At 37.3% G+C, this 21,725-nt stretch overlaps 1 protein-coding gene across 4 annotated transcripts in view; it reads right to left on the bottom strand.

The window, feature by feature from the left end:
- cdh19 (cadherin 19, type 2) overlaps window positions 1-21,725 on the bottom strand; it is a 43,286-nt gene that overhangs the window by 9,303 nt on the left and 12,258 nt on the right. For 2 of the 4 annotated variants that reach the window (XM_067378037.1, XM_067378038.1), the window contains 7 exons: window positions 17,634-17,801; window positions 15,527-15,714; window positions 14,820-15,073; window positions 9,687-9,823; window positions 5,057-5,178; window positions 4,545-4,662; window positions 3,499-3,750 (listed from right to left, as the gene is read on the bottom strand). In XM_067378037.1, coding sequence (XP_067234138.1) covers window positions 3,499-3,750; window positions 4,545-4,662; window positions 5,057-5,178; window positions 9,687-9,823; window positions 14,820-15,073; window positions 15,527-15,714; window positions 17,634-17,801 — 1,239 coding nt within the window. Of the gene's footprint in view, window positions 1-2,345; window positions 2,691-3,498; window positions 3,751-4,544; window positions 4,663-5,056; window positions 5,179-9,686; window positions 9,824-14,819; window positions 15,074-15,526; window positions 15,715-17,633; window positions 17,802-21,725 lie in introns of those variants that run through there. The other 2 variants (XM_067378039.1, XM_067378040.1) reach the window with 2 other exon arrangements.

Here is a 21,725-nt window from a genome sequence, read left to right as displayed (position 1 = left end):
AATAAACTATTAAACTATTAAATTTATATTAATAAAATATTAAAGCTTATTAATAAACACTCACCTTTTGTCTATTATTGTTACCTCTAATTGCATCTGGTTTTTAATTTCCCAACTATTTTGGGTTCATTTTAAGCTATAGCAATTTTTAAATAATAGTTGGTTTAAATAAAACTACCCAGCAGGTTGGGCAAACATTTAACCCAACCGCTGGGTTAGTCCATTTTCAACCCAACTTGGGTTGTTTTTAACACAGCAATTTTTGGAGTGTAATGTTCAGAGTTGATCTGTTGATCAGAATATGTTGCTTGTCACCGTCATTGAGATTCACAGGCTGATTCTTGATGCCTGTGTGTGCCTAAGAGAAAGATTTTTTTTATCATGTGAAATCCTTTATATTATATTGATAAAGCTGATCTTGTGCTGTAGAATCACAGTGCTTCTGTAATCAATAATGTAAATCTAACTCAGAGATTGAGCTCTAAATGAGTTCAGTGATTCAGGTCAAATAATGATTATGTGAGACCATAACCAACACCTGATCATGTATCTTTACTTGTCTGGCTGTTATGACTCAGTTAACTGCCCAAACAAACTCTAATATTAATAATGCAAGGGTCAAGAGCCCAACTAAAGCAAACACTCATCTCCACAATGGTGGCTTAAAAATTGTGATTTTTCTCCTTTGGTGATTCTGCGTGTTCGTCTATATCGGATGTCCAGAAGACGTCAAAAAAAGACGTCATAAAAACTTTCATTCTGGCCCCTCAGTGGACGTCTTTTCAACCTGAGACAAGACCTCAAAAAGACGTCTTCTGGACGTAATTTGCTCAGTGGGATATATCAGTTTAAATGCTTCGGTTTGTTTTAATGTTATATTGTGTTATTATAATATGAAAACAAACTGAAATATTTAAACAGATCTAATAGCTAAATAAAAAAAAAAAAAAAAAAAAAAAACGTGAATGTGAATTTTAACCCACACACGCAAATTTAGTTAAACTGATGTGTGTAACTTGAGGTATTTTGAGTTTGCGCACTACACTGGTGGGTGAGTTTTGTTACTTTGCTGTGCCCATCATCTGTTATTTTCACCACTTAATCAAGCCACTTTTATATAAAACATGATGAAGTTTTATTTAAATTTTTCTTTGCATTTCACGTTGTCTCTCGTATCGAACCATTTGGTCAGCAAACCTTAAAGTATTCTGATTTGGCTGACTGCCGCTCACACACGCTCACATAACATTTTTTTTCTATGAAAGCTGTCATCCGCATGCTAACCCTAACTCTATAGCAACACTAACTATATAGCGGTTGACCAGAGCTCTGCAATTATTTCTCATTTAGATTACAATCAAATGAATTTCTCCACACATTTTACGTCTGTCCTTTGTGCGGCACGCATGCGGCTTAGGGGGAATATTGCTTCTGACTCAGATAAACTCTGTCTATGACCACACCTCAAGCCCCAGTTGGCCCTCTTTGGACCAAGGTAATCAGCGGGCCAAAAAATATTGGTTGTTGGCCCCAGAAGTGACAGTGGAAACTCAGCTATTATTAAGCTATTGCTCCTAGGACCAGGTGGGACTCAAACCTTTTGGTGACACTATTTAGATTAGGTATGCTGAAGATCACAAGGCTTCATTAGGTCTAGATTAGCTCTATTTGAGGTCACATTCGGGCATACATTTTCTCACCTTTGTTTCATAACTGGATGTAAAACCAATATACTGGCACTGTCCAATAAATGCCTAAAATACCATGAATACCTTTGTTAAACCTGATGACTCTAGCGCATAACAGCACATTTTCAAAGAATTTGGTTACACTATCTTTTACAATGCCATAGTTACATTGTAATTACTGAGTACTGAGTAATATTAATTAACTACATTTTACTTACTATAGAGTTACAGTTAGGGTTAGGGTTTGGTTTAGGGTTAGTTACTTGTAATTGTGCATAATTTACTGTTATTACTATAGTAAATACATGTAGTAATGTGTAACTATGGCACTGTAAAATAAAGTGTTACCAAGAATTCTGCTGAAGAGATCTCTTGGTCTTCATTTCTGAGTTTCCTACAGACACTACATTTTTTAAGACACTAACATTTGGGACAAACTGCCCTCTGTATAGATTTTTATAGTTTTTCAATACAAATTTTCTTTCCTCCAATACAGGATCATTCGGGACATTTTGCAACCCTAGCTAGTAGTTCAGTTCATTGTACACTGCACATCTTTAAACATATGGTTGGTGTTTGCATGAGGATACTTTTGTATTTTTTTAGCCAAATATAACAGAATGTAACTCGCAGTATTATTAACTGATGCACCACAAATCCAGAACACAAGTAATCAATAATGTATAGTCAGCTGGTCATTATCACAAGATAAACTCCAACAGTGAATCAGGATAATGGCTGTCTGACTTTGATGAGGAATGCTCATTATGTTACACCCAATATTGCACATCTGCAAATTATATATGCAGTCTCATTTGCATACAGTATGTAATTATCATCATGACACTTGATCAAGCATCAGTGTTATTATATTAGTGTAAGGTCACACTGACATATCAGTATATTGATTATGAAAGTTTATTAGATTGGCCTGTGTTCACTCCTGTTATACTTGCCTTCTTGAAGCTTGGAGAATATTCCCTCATTAACACAAGAGCTCTGCTAGAAAAGAGAGTCTTTTGATTCAGTACAACTGCAACCACATATTAGAGGTCTGCTACCTGACCCGAGCCCGGTGGGTCCCGAAGAACTTGCGGGTTTCATGTTGAGTTCGGGTCAATGTTTCATGAATATGTCGGGTTTGGGTTTGTATCTAATAAAAACTAATATATATATATATATATATATATATATATATAAACTATATGAAATGAGCACAGCATGTTCATAAATCAAATAGCTGCTTTTCTCTCGTCTCTCGTTGTCAAAAGTAGGCTGCTATCAATTGAAACAATACATCATACACATTTTATACTATTTGATGTGCATTTAAATGTTTAAAACATTGTACAGTATGATAAATTAATGAATGCAAACTATTTGAATTAAATGAAGTGCGATAGCATATCAACATTGCCGTTTCTGTGCGTCTCTCTGAATCATTCAAATTTTCTACCACTTGATGTGTCTATTTAAATGTTCTAACCCTTGTAGCCTATGATATGGTCTTGACTTTTCAACCAATAAATAGCTGTAAGTGTTAGTGTTAGGTAAAGTGCAGGTCATACAAAGCAGTGGCGTAAACTGTAATAGTACTGGTCGGGTTCGGGTCAAGTCAGGTCAAACATTCTTAGGTACGGGCCGGGTCCGGGCTTCAGTTTAAAGCCCATGCAGACCTCTACCACATATGTATCTCTCAATTCAACAGAAATTAAGAAATCTATCCAGGGCTACATATGTACTATTTTAAAAATAGCCCCTTTTAATCAGATGTTCTTAATTAAATAGTACCCCTCTCATTTTGCCTCACCTGAAAGTGTGATGAGACAAACAGAAAGGCCAAGTAAAATCTGCATGCTGATGTCCAGAGAGAGAGCCTGGGCTTCAACACCTTCTGATGGACAGTGACCAGTAGGCTGGCACGCACACACCCTGATGGTGAGCGTGGTGGTGCTGGACATAATGGGAGAACCACTGTCTCTGATCACCACCGGTAGATGATAGTGTGTGTGATCATGTCGGGTGAAGGTGCTCCTTCGTGCAAGAATGCTAGCTGTGTTATCTGCAACAGTTTCAGATTATGATACAATTATATAAACACAGTACATTATACAAAAAAGCATTACATTCAGCAGATTTGTGGCATGCAGTGCTGTTCTGAAATGAGGAGGCAAAGTTGTTTTATATGTTAAAATGTTTTTCCAGGTATATATATATATATTATTTATTTTTTATTTTTTTGTATATTCATGTAACGGATGTTCAGCTCTTACACACAAGAGCACTTATTTTCAAATCTAGTGTCATCAGTGCTTGGTGAACACTGGCCACAGACACAGAGATGTAAGTTCAATTTCTCCAACCTGATTGCTCACTAAAAAAACCCTGCAGTGTGTAAGTGAAGCTGCAGTGTCACTGCAACTACAGGCTCATGTCACACTGACAGTGTTTATGCTGCATAACAGAACTGCAACTACATACAAATAATAATAACAAAGTTATTTCTAAGTTACTACATTACATTTTTCATCTTAAATAACAGTCATAAGCTAAATGGTTATGGGTAAAGGAATCCAAACAGTATCCAAACAGACTGTAGCTATATACTGCTGAAATCATCTAGATTCTGTCAGATTTAATAAGCAGAAAGTGCTGTTTGTATGTCTGTGCCTAGCAAACACATTTTCTGCTGAGTTCAGCATGAAAGTGTTCTTGAAGCTGTACTGATCACATATGCTGTGTAAATACTCTCTACCTAATATAAGCAACAAAATGCACCACTTACTGTTTGTGATGCAGGTGTAAGATGTGTGAAACTGGCCATTGTAAACTTAGAAAGCTCATGTTGTGATATACCTTGGTTGTCTCTGATGGTGAAGTTGGGGTTGATGTGTTTGTCTGGGATCATGGAGAAATAGAAATGATGGCCGTCTACAGGATCATCTGCATCAGTGGCACTAATCAACTCAATTAGCTTCAAGTGAGACATACAGAGAACATATGAACTATGCTTGTACATGGATTTATCAACAGTTCAAACCCAACCAGTTAGATTCTTGACAACAGGACATACTTTGACTATTGTGTACTGTATGTCTGGGGATTGTTGAAATGTTGCTTTTATATACAAATTCATCCAGTTGGACACATAATATGGACAATATAGTGTAAATATATTTGTTTTGTATGTTTTGAATACATCAGGCCACTGTAAGCTTGTTAATATTTTGGTTATTTCTCATGTGATTTCTGACTGATCTAAACTGGTATTGTAACTAAACAGAGTGAGCAAGTAATTTTCATAAGAGACAGAAAAAGCTGTCATGACTGATTATGAAAATGATTTAAACTTTGCATTTGTGTGTTACCTCTCCTGCCTGTGTGTCCTCACATACATAAGGCTGATAGTCTTGTGATAGGGTAGGCACATTGTCATTGACGTCCAGGACTGTGATGAGTAAAGACACAGAGGAGGACAGCTGTTCATCTCCTGAAAGATGCAGTAACACATACATAACATTACTGTCTGTTGCCCATTAATTACTCAATTTTGTTCATTTTCATTGTGTTTAAGTAACTATTAAATATCTATGATGAAAAAAGACACTGTACTCTAAAATGAGTGATATTGTACCCTTTCTCCTTCCTTGAATCATATGAGGCAATTCATTAGAGAGAGAATGGGTTCTTGCTAAAGACCAGTTGTTCCCAATCTGGGGGTCACTAAAGATTTACTAAAGATTTACGAGGGGTTGCCAAGCTCACTCTAGTTTGTAATTAATTAATTAATTAATTAATTAATTAATTAATTAATTAATTAATTAATTAATTAATTAATGTATTTATTTATTTATTTATTTAAATTAAAACAGCATGATAAATAATTTAATTTTGAATATTTTATTTATAGTGAATATATATATATATATATATATATATATATATATATATATATATAATGGTAATGGACAGATAAAGTATAAAAAATAAGATGCGGCAAAGTGAATCTGGCAAAGCACCAGGGAGAATGGGAAAAAAATGTATGCGCTAAAAAGTAAACAAAGATTTATTTGGACAGTTATCTTGGAGTCCCATTGAGAAGCTCCAAAAGGATAAAACAAAGTGTGTCGACAGTGGAAGATGAGAGAGTCCTGGAGTTTTTGTTTTGTTTCAGTTTATACAGCATTTCTCTGTGAGGGGCTGCCATTTTGTTTGATGATTCCTGCTTCCTTTTTCCCTGAACTTAAGACTTGTTACATTAGTGCTGGGAGGAAGGAGGGACATGCTTCGCTGCAGAGGGGGCTCGTGGGTCTGAGGAGTTGGGCTGCACAAAAGAGCAGGGTCTGCCAGTGGCTGTCCAAGGCCGTGGTGCTGGAGCTATGGACGTGGGATGGAAGCTCGCTGCCTGGGTCAAGGGGAGGCGATTGCCATCCATGAGTATGAGTCCATGAGTGTTCCAGTACATACACAACCACAGGACCGGGATTTGCAGATTCCCAACATGGCGACCAACGCTCCACTTCAGCTTGACCAGGTTCAGTGGTGTTTTCTTTACCTTGTGGCAGGCAAAGGCACCCTTGTCCTGCATGCTGAAATTGCAGTCCTATTGGTGAAGGTAGTAATAGAGCCTGTCCCTCCAGCCGAGATGAAGAAGGGTCTCTACAGCCCTAACTTCATCATACCAAATAAAGGTGGTGGGCTGCATCCAATCTTTGATCTGTGACTTTTGAACCGGGCCCTGCACAAGCTCCTGTTCAAGATGTTAACACAAAAGCACATTCTGACATGCATTCGGCAACAGGATTGGTTCAATGCACTCAGACATGAAGGATGTGTACTTCCATGTCTCGATTTTGCCTTTTTCAGTTCACTTTTGAGGGTCATGCATACCAGTACAAGGTCCCCCCTTTCCTCCTTTTTGGCCTGTTCCTGTCACCTCACATCTTCATGAAAGTGCAGTTGATGCTGAACTCCCTGAAGATAGTGAAGGGAAAAACAGCAGTTCCACTGAAACAGTTTCAGAGGCTCTTGGGGCATATGGCATCCTCAGTTACACCATATGGGATGATGCATATGAGACCACTTTAGCATTGGCTACAGTATCAAGTCTCGAGATGGGCATGGCGCAGCAGCACACATCACAATGATCTGTCGTCACTTATTCAGACCTGGGGTTTCCCTAGAACAAGTTTCCAGACATGCTATGGTCACAAAAGATTGACTGGCTGGGGTTTTGTGTGCAATGAGCATGCAGGATCAGGCTCCAGTGACACATCAACTGCCTCAAATTGCTAGCAATATTGCTGATCCTGCGAAGGTTTCAACTGTTGATCCAGGGCAAGCATGTGTTGGTCCAGATGGACAACATGGTGGCAGTCAAATCAGTTTATGCTCATGACGCATGTCACAACTTTCCCACCATATCCTCCTCAGGAGTCAGCCATGACTAAAGTTATTGTGGGCCATTCACATCACAGGTGATTTCAATCGCACACTGAAGACACTCTTTCAATGAATAATGCTTCAGGGGGAGTGGAGGTCGGTTCAGCTGATCTGGAGTCTATTCTGCAAAGTGCAGGTAGATCTGTTTGCTTCCCAGGAATCCTCCCATTGCCTGCCATGGTATTTCCTGACTAAGGCCCCCCTCAGCACAGACTGGCACACAGCTGGCCCTGGGGCCTTCACAAGTATGCATTTTCCACCACTGAGCCTGATTGCACAAACATTGTACAAGGTCAATGTCAAAATTTGGCACTCAAACCCAGACTTCTGGAACCTCCATGTCTGGCCCCTGGGCGGGATGCGGAAGACTTGAGTAGTTATCACCAGCGGTGATAGACACCCCTCTATGAGGCGGGCCTATGCTTTGAAGTGGAGTTTGTTTGTTAACTGGTGTGCTTCCCTAGGGGAAGACCCACAGAGTCAGGTCAGTGCTTTCCCTTCTGCAGGAGAGGCTGGAGGGCCGGCTTTCCCCTTTCACCTTGAAAGTGTATGTGGCTGCTATAGCAGCACATCACAACGCAGTAGATGGTAAGTCTTTAGGGAAGCACGACCTGATAATCAGGTTCCTCAGAGGCACCAGGAGGTTAAATTCTTCTAGGCCATGCCTTATTCCCTCATGGGATCTCTCTGTAGTCTTGCTGGGCCAACAGGGATCTCCTTTTGAGGCCTTGGAGTCAGTAGAGTTAAGTGCACTCTATTTGAAGATGGATTTCCATCAAGAAGGTTCCAAACGCAGTTCATTGAAAAGGGTACTCCACAATCGAGGTAAAAAAAAAAAGAAAAAAAAAAAAAGCAAAGGGTCAAAATAATCCAAGAACCCAAAGAAAAGAAACCAGGGAAAATGCTGAGAATTGCAGAGTTACACATACAATACTTTGCCGGGAATGGATGAGTGAACCAGGCTTATATAACAAGGCTGATGAGCTTAACAAGGTAATGAGATAATGAGATAACAAGGGGGTGTGGTCCAATGAGTGTCCATGGTAACTAACAAGGGGAACAGCAGCAGGGAAACAAGAGGTGAACACACAGTAATGGAGACACAGGGAACACAGACAGGGATCGTGACAAAGTGTCTACTTTTAAATTAAGTACTGTAAGTCATATCGAAAGCAATTATTCTGTTTATCTAATCCATAAAACACCACCAAGAAGTAGAGTTTTCCTCGTCTCTGCTCATTATGTGTAATGTAGCCACACCCACATTCAGCAGGGGCTATTCATATTGAAATCGTCCATGTGAGGCAAGCAAACCTGTAAATTCTCCCATCACCTCAAAAAACAAAGCATTTTACCGTTTCTACAATGTAACCACATTTGGAGTTTGGTTACTATGTTTTTTTTTTTTTTGTTGTAACGCCACTACTTTGCACTAGGGAGCTCTTGGAAGCATTCTCCCTTGTATATAGCCAGGTATGAGGGGAGAAGAAGTTAAGGGGAAGCATAATCTGCATATAGTATGTTATATTAGTGATATTCTGTACTATTCAGGGCAGATAGTATGCACATTGGGATGCAGGGATGGTTTTTTCTTTTGTGGGAAACTTTGGTTTTAAGCTCAATAAAGTAAGTGTTGTTGTTGTTTTTTGTCTGGTTTGTTATGTCAATTGTGGTTATTTCATGGGTTAGCTGTATTTTGTCTTTCATGTTTTATGGCTGTTCTTTGGTTTGTAAGTGGCAAGCTAATGCTAGTTTAGGGTTAGGGTTAGGGTTATCATTCTTCATTTCTTCATCGTTGTGATTCTATTCTGCTGTTTTAACTGGAACAACAGAGTTCTGTAATTAAGGACAGTGATATCAAGATCTGACTTCATCATTTTGGTGTTTGGATTCTATTTGGATTACCTGTTTCCCTGCATCACAAATTTGGCCTCAAATGATACAACTGACTCTAAACTACAAATCATTGTGATTATTCTATGTACAACAGAACAATGGTTGTTTTTTGTTTGTTTTTGTTTTTCTCCAACTTCATTGCCAAACAGCAGTGACAGCATTGCATTTGTGTGACTTCTTGTGTATTATTTCGTGTATTATGTTATTTTGATTCAATATTTACTGGATTTTGTTTGTAAATATATATATATATTGTCTTTTTATATAAATATTAAAATAATAATAATAATAATAAAATATTTCTATATGGGGTTTATGTTTGAATTGTCTGTATGTTCTTTTTAACTGCAAGTTTGGTCAGTGGGTAACCCTTAAATTTATCTTGTATATTGCCTCGCTAGTTTGTTCTTAGGGAGATGGTTATAAAAGTGAATGTGAATGAAAAAATTCAGCTTTGATCACAATACATTTCAAAATAATACAATTAAAAAACAGTTTCTTTAAACTGTAATAATGTTTTACAGTATTACTGTTTTTACTGTATTTACTGTATTCCCAAATACAGTATCCCAAAATTAGAAACATAGAAGCACTTTCACAAGTAGTCTCAGATGTTTTGTGTTAGTGGTTGATGCATGTTAGAGACAAGAAACTGCTCACTGATCTCTCTGGCGATGATGGTCAAGTTGTACCAGGCTGTGGTTTCTCGATCCAAACGGTTGGCCACATACACTGTCCCATTACTAGCATCAATTCTGAACATCTGTCGTGTGTCACTGCTCTTTGAAATGCTGTATCTGTTCAAAGAAAACAGTTGTTATTTGGGATAATTTTTCTCAAACACTTCTATTGTTTGTTACCACATTCAGATTTTTAAACAATCATGAACTGCCAAGCACATTGACTATATAGCAAACTTAATGTATTCTGTTCTGTACATTCAGAATCTTTCAGTCTGTTTCTCAAGATTGCTTCAAATTTACAGTGAGTTCTCTTCTGGTCTAACAGTATTAAGCACGATGTGATTGAAAAATGTAAGCCAAATAATAAGTCAATGTTTTCAAAATATATGGTATTGGAATTTAGAGCAGCTCCCTCTTCCAGGAGACTGGCATGGGTTTGCGATGGTCCTAGATAAGATCATAAGATCAATTCTGTTCCACCCCTGGGTGTACAAAACATCATGTATGCCTGCCTCAATTGGAGTTGATGACTGCAGTGTGAAATAGCATATGCCCAATAAAGAATCCTGCTGAAGAGATGCTCAAGTTTCCAGGGGCCTCACGAATAAAACTTTCCATAGATTTCATTCTAAAAGTATGCATATGCAGAGAAGCCAGATTTTGCGTACACATACAAGTTTTCAGATTTATAAAACCATGCATACACCAGAACCAGTGCAAAATTCCCTTTATAAAACCGAGTTAGCGGAAGATTGTGCGTACATGCATCTCCACCCCATCTCCTCCCCAAAATAACCATATATGAAGCTTACAATGCCTAGTTTTACTATGCATTACGTCATCTGCATATCATTTCCATGCATATTCCCATCCACGTGACACTGTGTTTAATGGTACAAGACATAAGGAAAATATGACTAGAAATGCTTTTACACTATATTACTAAAAATCATTCAGTATCCTTCTCTTGTTTTAGAAAAAAAAAATACATCAAAACTGTATAAAATGCGTTTTAAAGAAAATTTTCAGAGAAGAGTTATTCTCTGTCTTTTTCACTGGCCAAATAGTATTTTTAATTGTTTTAAACAATCAAATGTATGCCATTTTAAACATATATTTTAGGATGTTTATATATTTTAATGGAAACAGATAGGTCTTGTTTTTGCATTGTAAATTATTGTCTGACTCAGCGCTTCACTGACAAAATAAAATATGCATATCTTACCACTTCCTTCTAAATCTATCCTTCAAATGCAATAGCATTTTTCATAATATGGGGAAGACCATGAAAAGGGTTATAATTAGGCTACTGTCTGTCTGTGCACAACATCAATAGCACCTGCATTCAGTAGATGTTGTACAGTAGCTACTCTTCGGACGATCATCGAGCGATTCCTTCAGTGTCTGTCATTATGCCATTATGTTGCAAAGCCATCTGATTAGAAGGAGTTAGTGTGCATATCATTATTGATATCACTGATCATTATTCTCGTGAATATATTTTTTCAAAACATGATTTCTGCTGTTTAGAATACAATATAAAGCAGAATTATCATGCGTCAAGCAATCCTCGCTGTAGTTAAAGGTGCCATCGAACGTTATTTTACAAGATGTAATATAAGTCTAAGGTGTCCCCTGAATGTGTCTGTGAAGTTTCAGCTCAAAATACCCCATAGTTTTTTTTTTTTTATAATTTTTTTTAACTGCCTATTTTGGGGCATAACTAGAAATGCGCCGATTCAGGTTGCGGCCCCTTTAAATGCTCACGCTCCCCACCCACGGAGCTAGCGCTTGCCTTAAACAGTGCATAAACAAAGTTTACACAACTAATATAACCCTCAAAATGGATCTTTACAAAGTGTTCGTCATGCATGCTGCATGCATGCATCGGATTATGTGAGTATTGCATTTATTTGGATGTTTACATTTGATTCTGAATGAATTTGAGGCTGTGATTCGTGGCTAACGGCTAATGCTACACTGTTGGAGAGATTTATAAAGAATGAAGTTGTTTATGAATTATACAGACTGTCTCCGTGAATATAATAAGAAACAATGGTAGCTTTAACCACATTTAACAGTACATTAGCAACATGCTAACGAAACATTTAGAAAGACAGTTTACAAATATCACTAAAAATATCATGTTATCATGGATCATGTCAGTTATTATTGCTCCATCTGCCATTTTTCGCTACTGTCCTTGCTTGCTTACCTAGTCTGATGATTCAGCTGTGCACATCCAGACGTTAATACTGGCTGCCCTTGTGTAATTCATTGAACATGGGCTGGCATATGCAAATATTGGGGTCATACATATTAATGATCATGACTGTTACATAACAGTTGGTGTTTTGTTGAGATTCGCCTGTTCTTCAGATGTTTGAAATGAGATTTATATAAAAAGGAGGAAACAATGGAGTTTGAAACTCACTGTATGCCATTTCCATCTACTGAACTCTTTTTATTTAACTATGCCAAGATAAATTCAATTTTTAATTCTAGGGCACCTTTAAAATATTAAAACACAGCATGCCACAGGAAAAGCAGTGCATCCATTACAGATATTTCTATTCATCTTTCCAAATCAGTTTGATTTATTTTTTTGTGTATAAGCCATTTTGCTTCTCTCTTTGTAGTTTGTGTCAATCTTTTGTATTCAGTTTGTTCTTTTTGTATTGTGAGTTTTTGTATTTGAGTTTGGGTTATTTTATTTATTTATTTTTTTTTATTATTGGTTGGATTTACTTTTGTTGTTAACCTGCTTGATTAAGTTTTTATTTGTGCCCCTATTTGAGTTGTTTTCTTCTGAATTGGTTTATTTGATACATTTTTTTTTTTTGATTGTTGATATTGTGAAATTTTGTCTTGTTGGTTTAGTCATCTTTTGTTTTTATTTGATATTGAGTTAAAGTGAATTATTTAAGATTTATGTAGGTTGTGATCTAAAACGATTTTAGATGGTGGTTATGTTTCTTCATTGTGTGCTGTGGTCTTTGGCGTGCACTGGGGTCTTTATTTTGGTATGTGAATGGGATATGTAGATTAGAGCCATTTATTAATGGAGAGTCTTCTCCCCATGTAATTTAGGCCGCAGCTCCATGACATTTTGAGTGATTCATGATTGTGTAAGTCTTTTTGAGTTGATGTTTCTATTTTATTGATTTTATGCTACTTTAATAAAAGATTTGTTTGATACCTGTGTCTCCACGTTTTTCTTGCCACTGGGTAGGGGACCTGTGCAAAGTTTTCTGAGATTCTTTGGGTGAAATTCCCAAAGTGGCATAGTCAGGCATTCTTTTATTTTATTTATTTATTTTTATTTTTATTTTTTTTTTGGGCTCTGTTTAACTCCCTGAGGTCTGAAAACGCACCGGTGCGCTTTGCAGGATTTTTTCACATAGCAGCAAAACAGACTTAAAATACTCTGTCATTTCTTGTCGTAGTCATAAGTACATAAGTAATATATCAATTGAAACTATAGAATGTCTTCTTTTATTTGTGTACACTCAGAGTAAAAACACAATGTTGTGCTTTTTGTAGAATAAAGAAAACTAAAATGATGCGTGATCTCCCGTCTCCCTCTGAACGAACTCCAATCTGATAGTTCTCAGAAAATGAACTGTAACTTATGAATACTGATGACAAAAAAAAATTAAACTTATGTCTAAAGAAACGTTGAAATGTCAGGTTTTAAATCGTGTAAGTCAAATCAAAAACAAACATTCTGTGTTTATGTAATCTGTATAAAAAGTCAGAAGTCCATGTCAGAAGTCTGTGATTCAGCTCATTATCTGCTAATGCGGCCACACCCACGGAGCCAGTGCTATTCAGAGGCAAATTCAGAGGCTATACATGCATTCATCGTCTCAATCGTGTATTTATTGTCTTGAAAAGTGTTTATTTGGACGGTAAAGCCATGGTTAGCGATCTCTAGAAGACATGCCGTTAGTTCCTAGTTCCTTTTCTTCTTTATATGAATTTGTGGCCTAAAGGTGAAATGTCCTCTTCTTCTTTAGAATAATTTGTGGACTAAATGTGCACAGAGAGCGCCCTCAGGCTGCAAGTATGAATTGAAAAAACAGTATCCAGCACTCATAGTGATGACAATAAATATTACTTATCAGTATAGAAAATTGACATAAATATATAAGAATCCATCAATATTTCTCCAATTGTGCATGCTTTTAAGCTAAAAGCCTATATGAAATGCCACAGAGTTAACATAATTGTTCAGACACTTTGCATCACAGAAATAAATTATTTTTTAAAGAATATAATAGAATACAATTATTTTAAATTGTAATAATATTTCACAGTATTGCTGTTTATGATGAGCTGAGACATTATTACAGAGGGTTTTTTCACAGCCTACCTGACTGAAATGCCTCATTAATATGCAAGTCATTTCAGGTCATTATTATGCAATTCTTTTGTCTTCTCAGGTCTAAATGGGCCATTATTCATGCAGATTCAAGCCTCCACGCATACTGTGTTTCTTGACAAAAAGTGTCTTACAAAATTTAAATCTCTTTATTGTGTTATATGAAAGAGTAGGCAGCATAATTTTTACATAATTCTGAAGCAAAAACTCTAGTCTACAACCTCCAATAACCAGAAGTCTTGTGAACACAGATTTAATATACTTTTTTTGGCCTTATTTCAGTGACTTAAGTTTTTTGTTTTTTCAATAACCACGCATAAATATTATTCCTTCAAAAATACAAACATGTACAAACATGTTCCTCACATATTATTGTAGCCTAGTTTGTGCTGAATACAGTGTAATGACACTTTTGTCATTTATATGTTTATGAACAACAGAAAAAAGCACAAATGTCAGGGCATGTCAAAACTTCTCCAAGCCCCAAATCAGCCTCAGACTCCAGAGGGTTAAATTTATTTACTGAAATTCAGCTGGGCCACCTCCAGGCCCCAGCCACTTTTAGATGGAAACGAGGCTTAAGCAAAGTTTTGAATGTATCATAGAGTTAGTTTTCACCTCAAGGCATAAAACCTAAAAGATGTAATGTCATTCTCATCTGACATTTAGGGGTTAGTATAGGCCCAAAGGAGAAATTAAAAAAGGGAATATAAAAATGGAAATTACCTTATGGGGTTGTTGGCTGTGTCTGTGTCTCTAGCATAGATTGTACCAACTTGAGTGCCGATTTGGGCACTTTCTAGCACTTTCCAGCTATAAGATGTTTCAGAAAAGATGGGTGGTTCGTCCACATTTGTCACAGTAATTTTGAGTGTTGTCCTGTCATGAAACTCATATTCACTCAGAAAACGTGTGTCTATGTTCTCATTGAAGGCCTCTGCAGCAATGACAAACCGCCTCTTGCTTTCATAATCCAATGTCTACAGAGATGAGAAAACACTTATAAAAGACAGAAAACACATCCATCTCCCATGGAAGTTGTAAGTTTTGCATATCTAAAAGTACTGCCTAAATATGATTGTTCTAAGTATAAATAAATACATGGACTGTATAATATAAAAGTTATAATATAATATTATAATATATATATATATATATATATATATATATATATATATATATATATATATATATATATATATATATATATATATATATATATATATATATATATATATATATATAAAAGCATAATAAAAATTGATAATATCAAAACATTTTAATCATAAATGAAAACATTATTCAATAAAATTTAATATGAATATGTCTTGAACGTTTGATGCTTAAATTTGTAAACAACTGTCATGTAAATTCAGAAAAAAAAGATGGATAGATAGTTAATGATTACATAAAACTGTATTGTACTATAAGACCTGAGCCAATATGACAATCCCCTCTTGAGTGTCAGGGTCCGTCTGGATTGTGAAGGTGCTGCTCTCCTCAAGATCCTCTAAGCTGTAGTTCATTTTAGCGTTCAGACCAACATCACTGTCATCTGCCATTATTCTTCCCACTGTGGTGCCCACTGGGGCTGACTCTGATATAGCAAATGTGTACAAATCTGGATATAAAGAGGAAAATAATAGAAAAATGTCAATTCCCATGTGCCTTGGCAACAGAAACACAAAAACGACATAATGTAATAAATCACTGAATGCTGATAATGATTTAACCACACACCCAAGTGTTTTTTTCTTTTTTTTTTTTTTCTGCCATGGCCCAAATTTTCCATTGATTTCTATTATTTTTATTGTGTGCTAATGATATTTTCTGTCCTCTAACCCTTTACCAACCTAAAACTCTTAGAAACATTTCCCATTACCACATTATAAGATGTCATTTGATGTTATTTATTAAGTTTTCTATGTGAACAACATTGGCTGCTCTACAAAGAAAGTGTAAGTTGAGTCTCTTTTATTGCTTCGTACTGTGCAAAGATCAAAAGATTAAATCAAAGATTTGATCCAGAAACTTGTCAAAGATGTTGAACCATAATCCAAAATGAACCCATATCTCCTGTATATGTTCATAACTTTAGTTTGGTAAGGATTTTCTTTGGGAAACTGCAGTAGCAGGTAGCTTTGGACAGGCTACAATAGTGGGATACTATTAGTACTGATGTAACAAGAGCTACAGGAGAAGCAACAGTGGTCTCTGGGATCCAGGTGGTTTGACAAGAAACTTGGAGATTAACACAACTGGCTCGAGGAAGACAGCACCTTGTCCTCACAGATGTAGATGCAGGCAAGCTATATAATTCTGGGTCTCTGTAAGGTGCAAGCATCTCTGGAACAACACAATTCAGAACCTTTTCCTACTTTTTTCATCCCAAACCTATTAGAGAGGAGTGGGCAGAAGAGGGTGCAGATGGATTTGATTCTGATCAGTCATTCACTGCATTCAGCAGTCTGATACTGACCGTTGCCCATTGCAATGCTATACTGTATAATACACCGCTCAACTGAAACTTTCATGTACCTTGTTTCACACTGCAGACCCACTCTCTCTCTTGTTTCATACATATGCAACTGATGTCATCTTGCAAATTTCTTTTACAGGTAAAATGAGCCAAAAAAGAGATTTAATTTAGACTGAAAAGTCAACAGTATTAAATGCTCATGTGAAGGATGCAATACTAATGCAAATTTTAACACTTGTAATGCACAAGTTTTATTTTTCATTATTCTTTTTATTTTGTACTTGTATAACACAAGGTGTTTTTCAGTTTTTGTAGCTGATTGTGACTAAATACTTTTTGTTTTTTTATCAACCCTGCAAAAAATATGACCTATGAGAGACTGCATTCTGTTTGCTGCTTAGTGCTTAATATACTAAAGGAGGCTGTATTGTACCAAATACCTCAGGGGGACTAAATGCCGCTAATTGTAATTAGCACAACTGTCTTTTCAAAATAAATGAAAAGAAACCTAGCATTGTGGATTTGTTGCTTTTTACAGTAAAACTTTAGTTTAGTGTCAAAATTCTCACTATTAACTAGTTGCTTATTAGCATACATATTACTAAGATTTTGGCTGTTTATTAGTACTTATAAAACACATATACATGCCTTATTCTGCATTGTCTTATTCTACATCCTGTAATCCTATCCACTACCTAAACTTAACAATCTTAATAAGCAGTAATTAGGGGTTTATTGGGGCAGAAGTTTATATTTAGTTAATAGTGAGAATTGGACCCTAAAACTAAAGTGTGACCATTTTTCCTATTGTACCGAAATCGTACCGAACTATTACCGTAAAACCAAGATATGTACTGAACCGTGTATTCAATAAAATGTGTATATATACACATTTTTATATTTAACAAAACCTAAAACCTTTCATAAAACTAGAATATATAATGTGATAAAGCCTTGCTTAATGTGTATAAAATGTCCTGTCTTTCCCAAAAGTTTAATATAATTCATCTGTTTGATTGTTTGATTGACTGACGTATCATGGTCATCTTTTGGATTCTCACTTTGCTGGAAAGTGGGTCCGTTGTCATTGACATCCATTAGGCTAATGGTCACGGTGGTTGTGGCACTGTAGCCTCCATTGAGTCCCAGCATATCTTTCACCTGAACCACAACCAGATATATCTCCCTGGCTTCTCTGTCCATATCAGGCCATGACGTCACAATTATACCTGTGTTGGAGACAAAGAAAAATAAACATTGAGCACAGACTGTCCTTGTTCAAGTGTGCTAAATATTATTTCTATAAGACATATATGTTTGCACTATAGTGTTATAAGAGACACTGTGTTTTGTTTCTTTCCCACACATGGCAGAGAAATGACAATAAAAACGTGTGTTGGGGGGCCACGTGATAACCCCACCCAGGTTGCGTCGATTATGTGTCAATGATAGCCAGAGATATTGACAAAAGCACCACATATTAACAATACTGGCCATTTCCAATTAATATAGGCCTACTATATTCTTCTTATTATTAAGCTTATTTGTATTATTAGGTTACTTTTATTAATAAATTAATATTGCAATAAATTTGCCCCACAATATTTTCACAGTGCATCACATGCACTGTGAGGATAATAAAAGATCAGGCTATTACTCCTAATTGAAAATGCTTTGAAAACATTTAGGTCTATTATACAAAGAATTATAGTCCTATAATTCTATAATTCATATTATTAACAGTCTATAATATTTCCGAACACTGAAGTCATCAATGAAAATTAAGAGCAGCTTTAAATTAAAGCTTAAGCTGTACCTTAACGTTAATACGTGTTTCCCGAAACGTTCTTAGATAAGTGTACACTCTAAAAAATGCTGGGTTAAAAAAAACCCAAGCTGGGTAAAATATGGACAAACCCAGCAGGTTGGGTTAAAAGGCACCTATTATGCCCTCTTTCACATGATGTAATATAAGTCTCTGGTCTGGTCAAGTTTCAGCTTAAAATACCCCACAAATTTGCCCCTATTTGGGGGTAAGCAAAAACATGCCTTTTACTATATTAATATATTGCTGGCTAAAAAAATAAATCCAAAATTGGTTGAAAAAAATGGCTGGGTGAAAACAACCCAATCCCTGGTTTTGTCCATATTTAACCCAGCAGTTTTTAGAGTGTACCTGTAAGTCATACTTTCGTAAGGTTGGTCTGGAGTACTCTTTGCTATACCTTCTCACTGTTGACCATCAATACGAATATAATTCTGAAGCTGTAATACACCTAGTGTTCGATTAGGATTATGGCAAAAGAATAAAATGCAAAAAATTCACTGCTAAATTCAAATGTGCTTTGGCACCGAACCAGAGACAGACGCGTGCTCTGTGCTTGTCATGTAACGTTATCACAACTATTCGCTGTTTTTAACCTCATCGCACTTTATTTTAGGTTTCAGACATTTAAATACACATTTGAATTAAATAGGCTACTGCATAAAAAAACACATTTATAGTTTGTTAAATTCAAATTACACTGATGTCTACGGAAGCTGCAACAATAACCCTTTCAATTATAATTTGACAAAGTATTTTATTCATATCAGATACACACTGTTTAAGAAAAAATAAAATTTACTCTATTCTTTTCCCAGTTCACCGGCCACATACTTTTATGTATTTGGGGAAAGATTTCGTATATCCGACAGCTCTAACTGCCGTGCAAACTCATTGCGCAACAAAAAACACTCTCACCTCCACATATTTTACAATCGGAATATATCATAAAATTCATGATATAGTTAACAAGTTTGTGAATATTTATTAATAAATAAATAAATAAATAAATAAATAAATAAAAAAACGATATAAATGCGATACATGTCTGCTGCATGACGCGCTTCCAAGGAATTAAAACTTTGTTCTAAATAAAGGTCGCCTTAGGTCAATTTAGTTTGCAATTTGGATTACTTTTATAACATCCCATGAGTCCTGTTAAATGCAAATTCTACTTCTGAAGTGCTTCTTTTTATAAAGAACACTGATTTCTCACATAATGTAGTGAAGCAGCCCCTGTATAGAGTGAGTTATCAATTCTCGAGCCATCGATATCAACCAATTCAGCACCAACGCCATGGACAGCACCTGGTAACGTCGCACTTAAGAAGATATACCTTAAGAAACCTCATAAGGGATAGTTCTGGGAACATGCCTAGAAATGGTACATCTTCAGTTAAGGTCTACCTTTAGTGTCTTTGTAGCGTGCTAAGAGACAACGTTATCGGGAAACCCAGCCCTGAACAGCTGAATGCAGCACAATGCTTTGTTTGGAGAAAAGAGGGCTTTGCACACCAACACAAAAACCTCTTCCCAAATGTGAAGCACTTTAAGACTTTAAGCTTTAGAGAGGTTGGGTGATGCAACAAGATATTGACCCAAAAGCACACAAATAAATAACACAAGTAAATCTGCGAACCCTAACTGAACAGATTTGTGGAGAAGGATGGTACATAATTAGTACATAATTGGTCAGAAGTCTTATAGGCAGCTAGATTAAATGTTTGGTGGAGGCTCTGTTGCTAAAGGAGGATCAACAAGTTACTAAATTAGTGTTCACTTACTTTCTCCAGCCTGTACTGTGAAAATAGGGGAAAGCCTTGATAACAGGGTAGCAGGATAAACAGAGACACAAGAAACTGACAGACAAGCACAAGAGAAAAAACAAGCAACATAAATTATGCCATGACCCTCCCACAAAAGATTAACAGGCCGTAGTGTCAGGACTTTGAAACGGGTGTCCTATCAGAGTAACCACAGGTGTAGTCTATCATATGGACATGTATTTTCAATATTTTATTGTGACACAGTGTCTTCATTTTTGTAATGAAGGGTCAGTGGAGAGTGGATCCATTTGCAGTCTTTATTAAAACACAGTATAACAAACAGGGCAAAGACAATACCGTAGTCGGGGACAGGCAAGGGTCAGGGCTGGCAGCGAGAATCATGAACGGGTCACAGGCAATAGTCAAGACAGGCGGCAAGCAAACACAGAGTAAAGTCCAGGCAAGGTTCAGGGTAGGCGGCAGAGGTTCTCAGGAGATAAACAGTCCAGGTAGCAACGGGTAAACAGTCCACAGAAATAACGCTCAGAAATTATCACTAACAGCAAATCAAGACTTCGCGATGCAAGGCAGCGTGTGAAGCTCTTAAATAGTGTGTGTGTGATGTGGTGCAGGTGCATGTGTAATCAGTCCCAGGAATGAGGGCCAATGGGAAACGTAGTCCGAATGAGAAACAGTCAATATTCCGGTGATGGCTCCCTCCGATGGTCCGGAGGACGAGTCGAGGGAGCCTCATTCATGACAGAGCCCCCACCCTGCGAGCGGCTCCTGACGCGAGGAGGCGGACGCCGGGGTCTACCACGTGGTCGAGGGGCCGGCCTTCCCGGGTGCGTCCGATGGAATTCCTCCAGTAGAGCAGGGTCCAGAATATCATCTGCATCGACCCAGGATCGCTCCTCAGGTCCGTACCCCTCCCAATCGACCAGATACTGTAGCTTCCGACCCCGGCGCCTGGAATCGAGCAGATCCCGGACCTGATAAGCCTCCTCGCCCTCGATCTGTAGCGGTGGGGGATGACGGTCCTCGGCTCCCTCCGGCTCTCCTCCCGGACCCTCTGAGGGTTTCAGCAGTGATACATGAAAAGTAGGGGAAACACGATAATTAGCAGGTAAATTTAGACGGTATGATACAGGGGTGATTTGTTTGACAATTTGGAAAGGCCCTACAAACCTGGGACTGAGTTTTCTGCATGGAAGTCTGAGGCGTAGATCTCTGGTCGATAACCAGACCCATTGTCCCACCGTGTAAGCAGGATGAGGCCGCCGATGACGATCCGCCTGTTCGGCTTGCCTCCGAACCGCCCGTTGCAGATGGTGGTGAGCTAGATCCCAGGTTTCCTCGCTTCTCTGTAGCCAGTCGTTCACAGCCGGTAATTCTGATGGTTCGCCAGACCAAGGGAACAACGGTGGTTGATAGCCCAGAACGCATTGAAAGGGGGTGACTCCGGTAGAGGGTTTTCTAAGAGAATTCTGTGCGTACTCAGCCCATAGGAGGAAGCGGCTCCATTCAGTTTGGTGGCGTTGACAGTATGTACGTAGGAATCG

This window comes from Chanodichthys erythropterus, chromosome 23, assembly GCF_024489055.1.
Source record: "Chanodichthys erythropterus isolate Z2021 chromosome 23, ASM2448905v1, whole genome shotgun sequence".
Taxonomy (NCBI): Eukaryota; Metazoa; Chordata; class Actinopteri; order Cypriniformes; family Xenocyprididae; genus Chanodichthys; species Chanodichthys erythropterus.
Note: the sequence above shows the minus strand (reverse complement) of the source record. Positions and strands in the feature narration are given on the sequence as shown.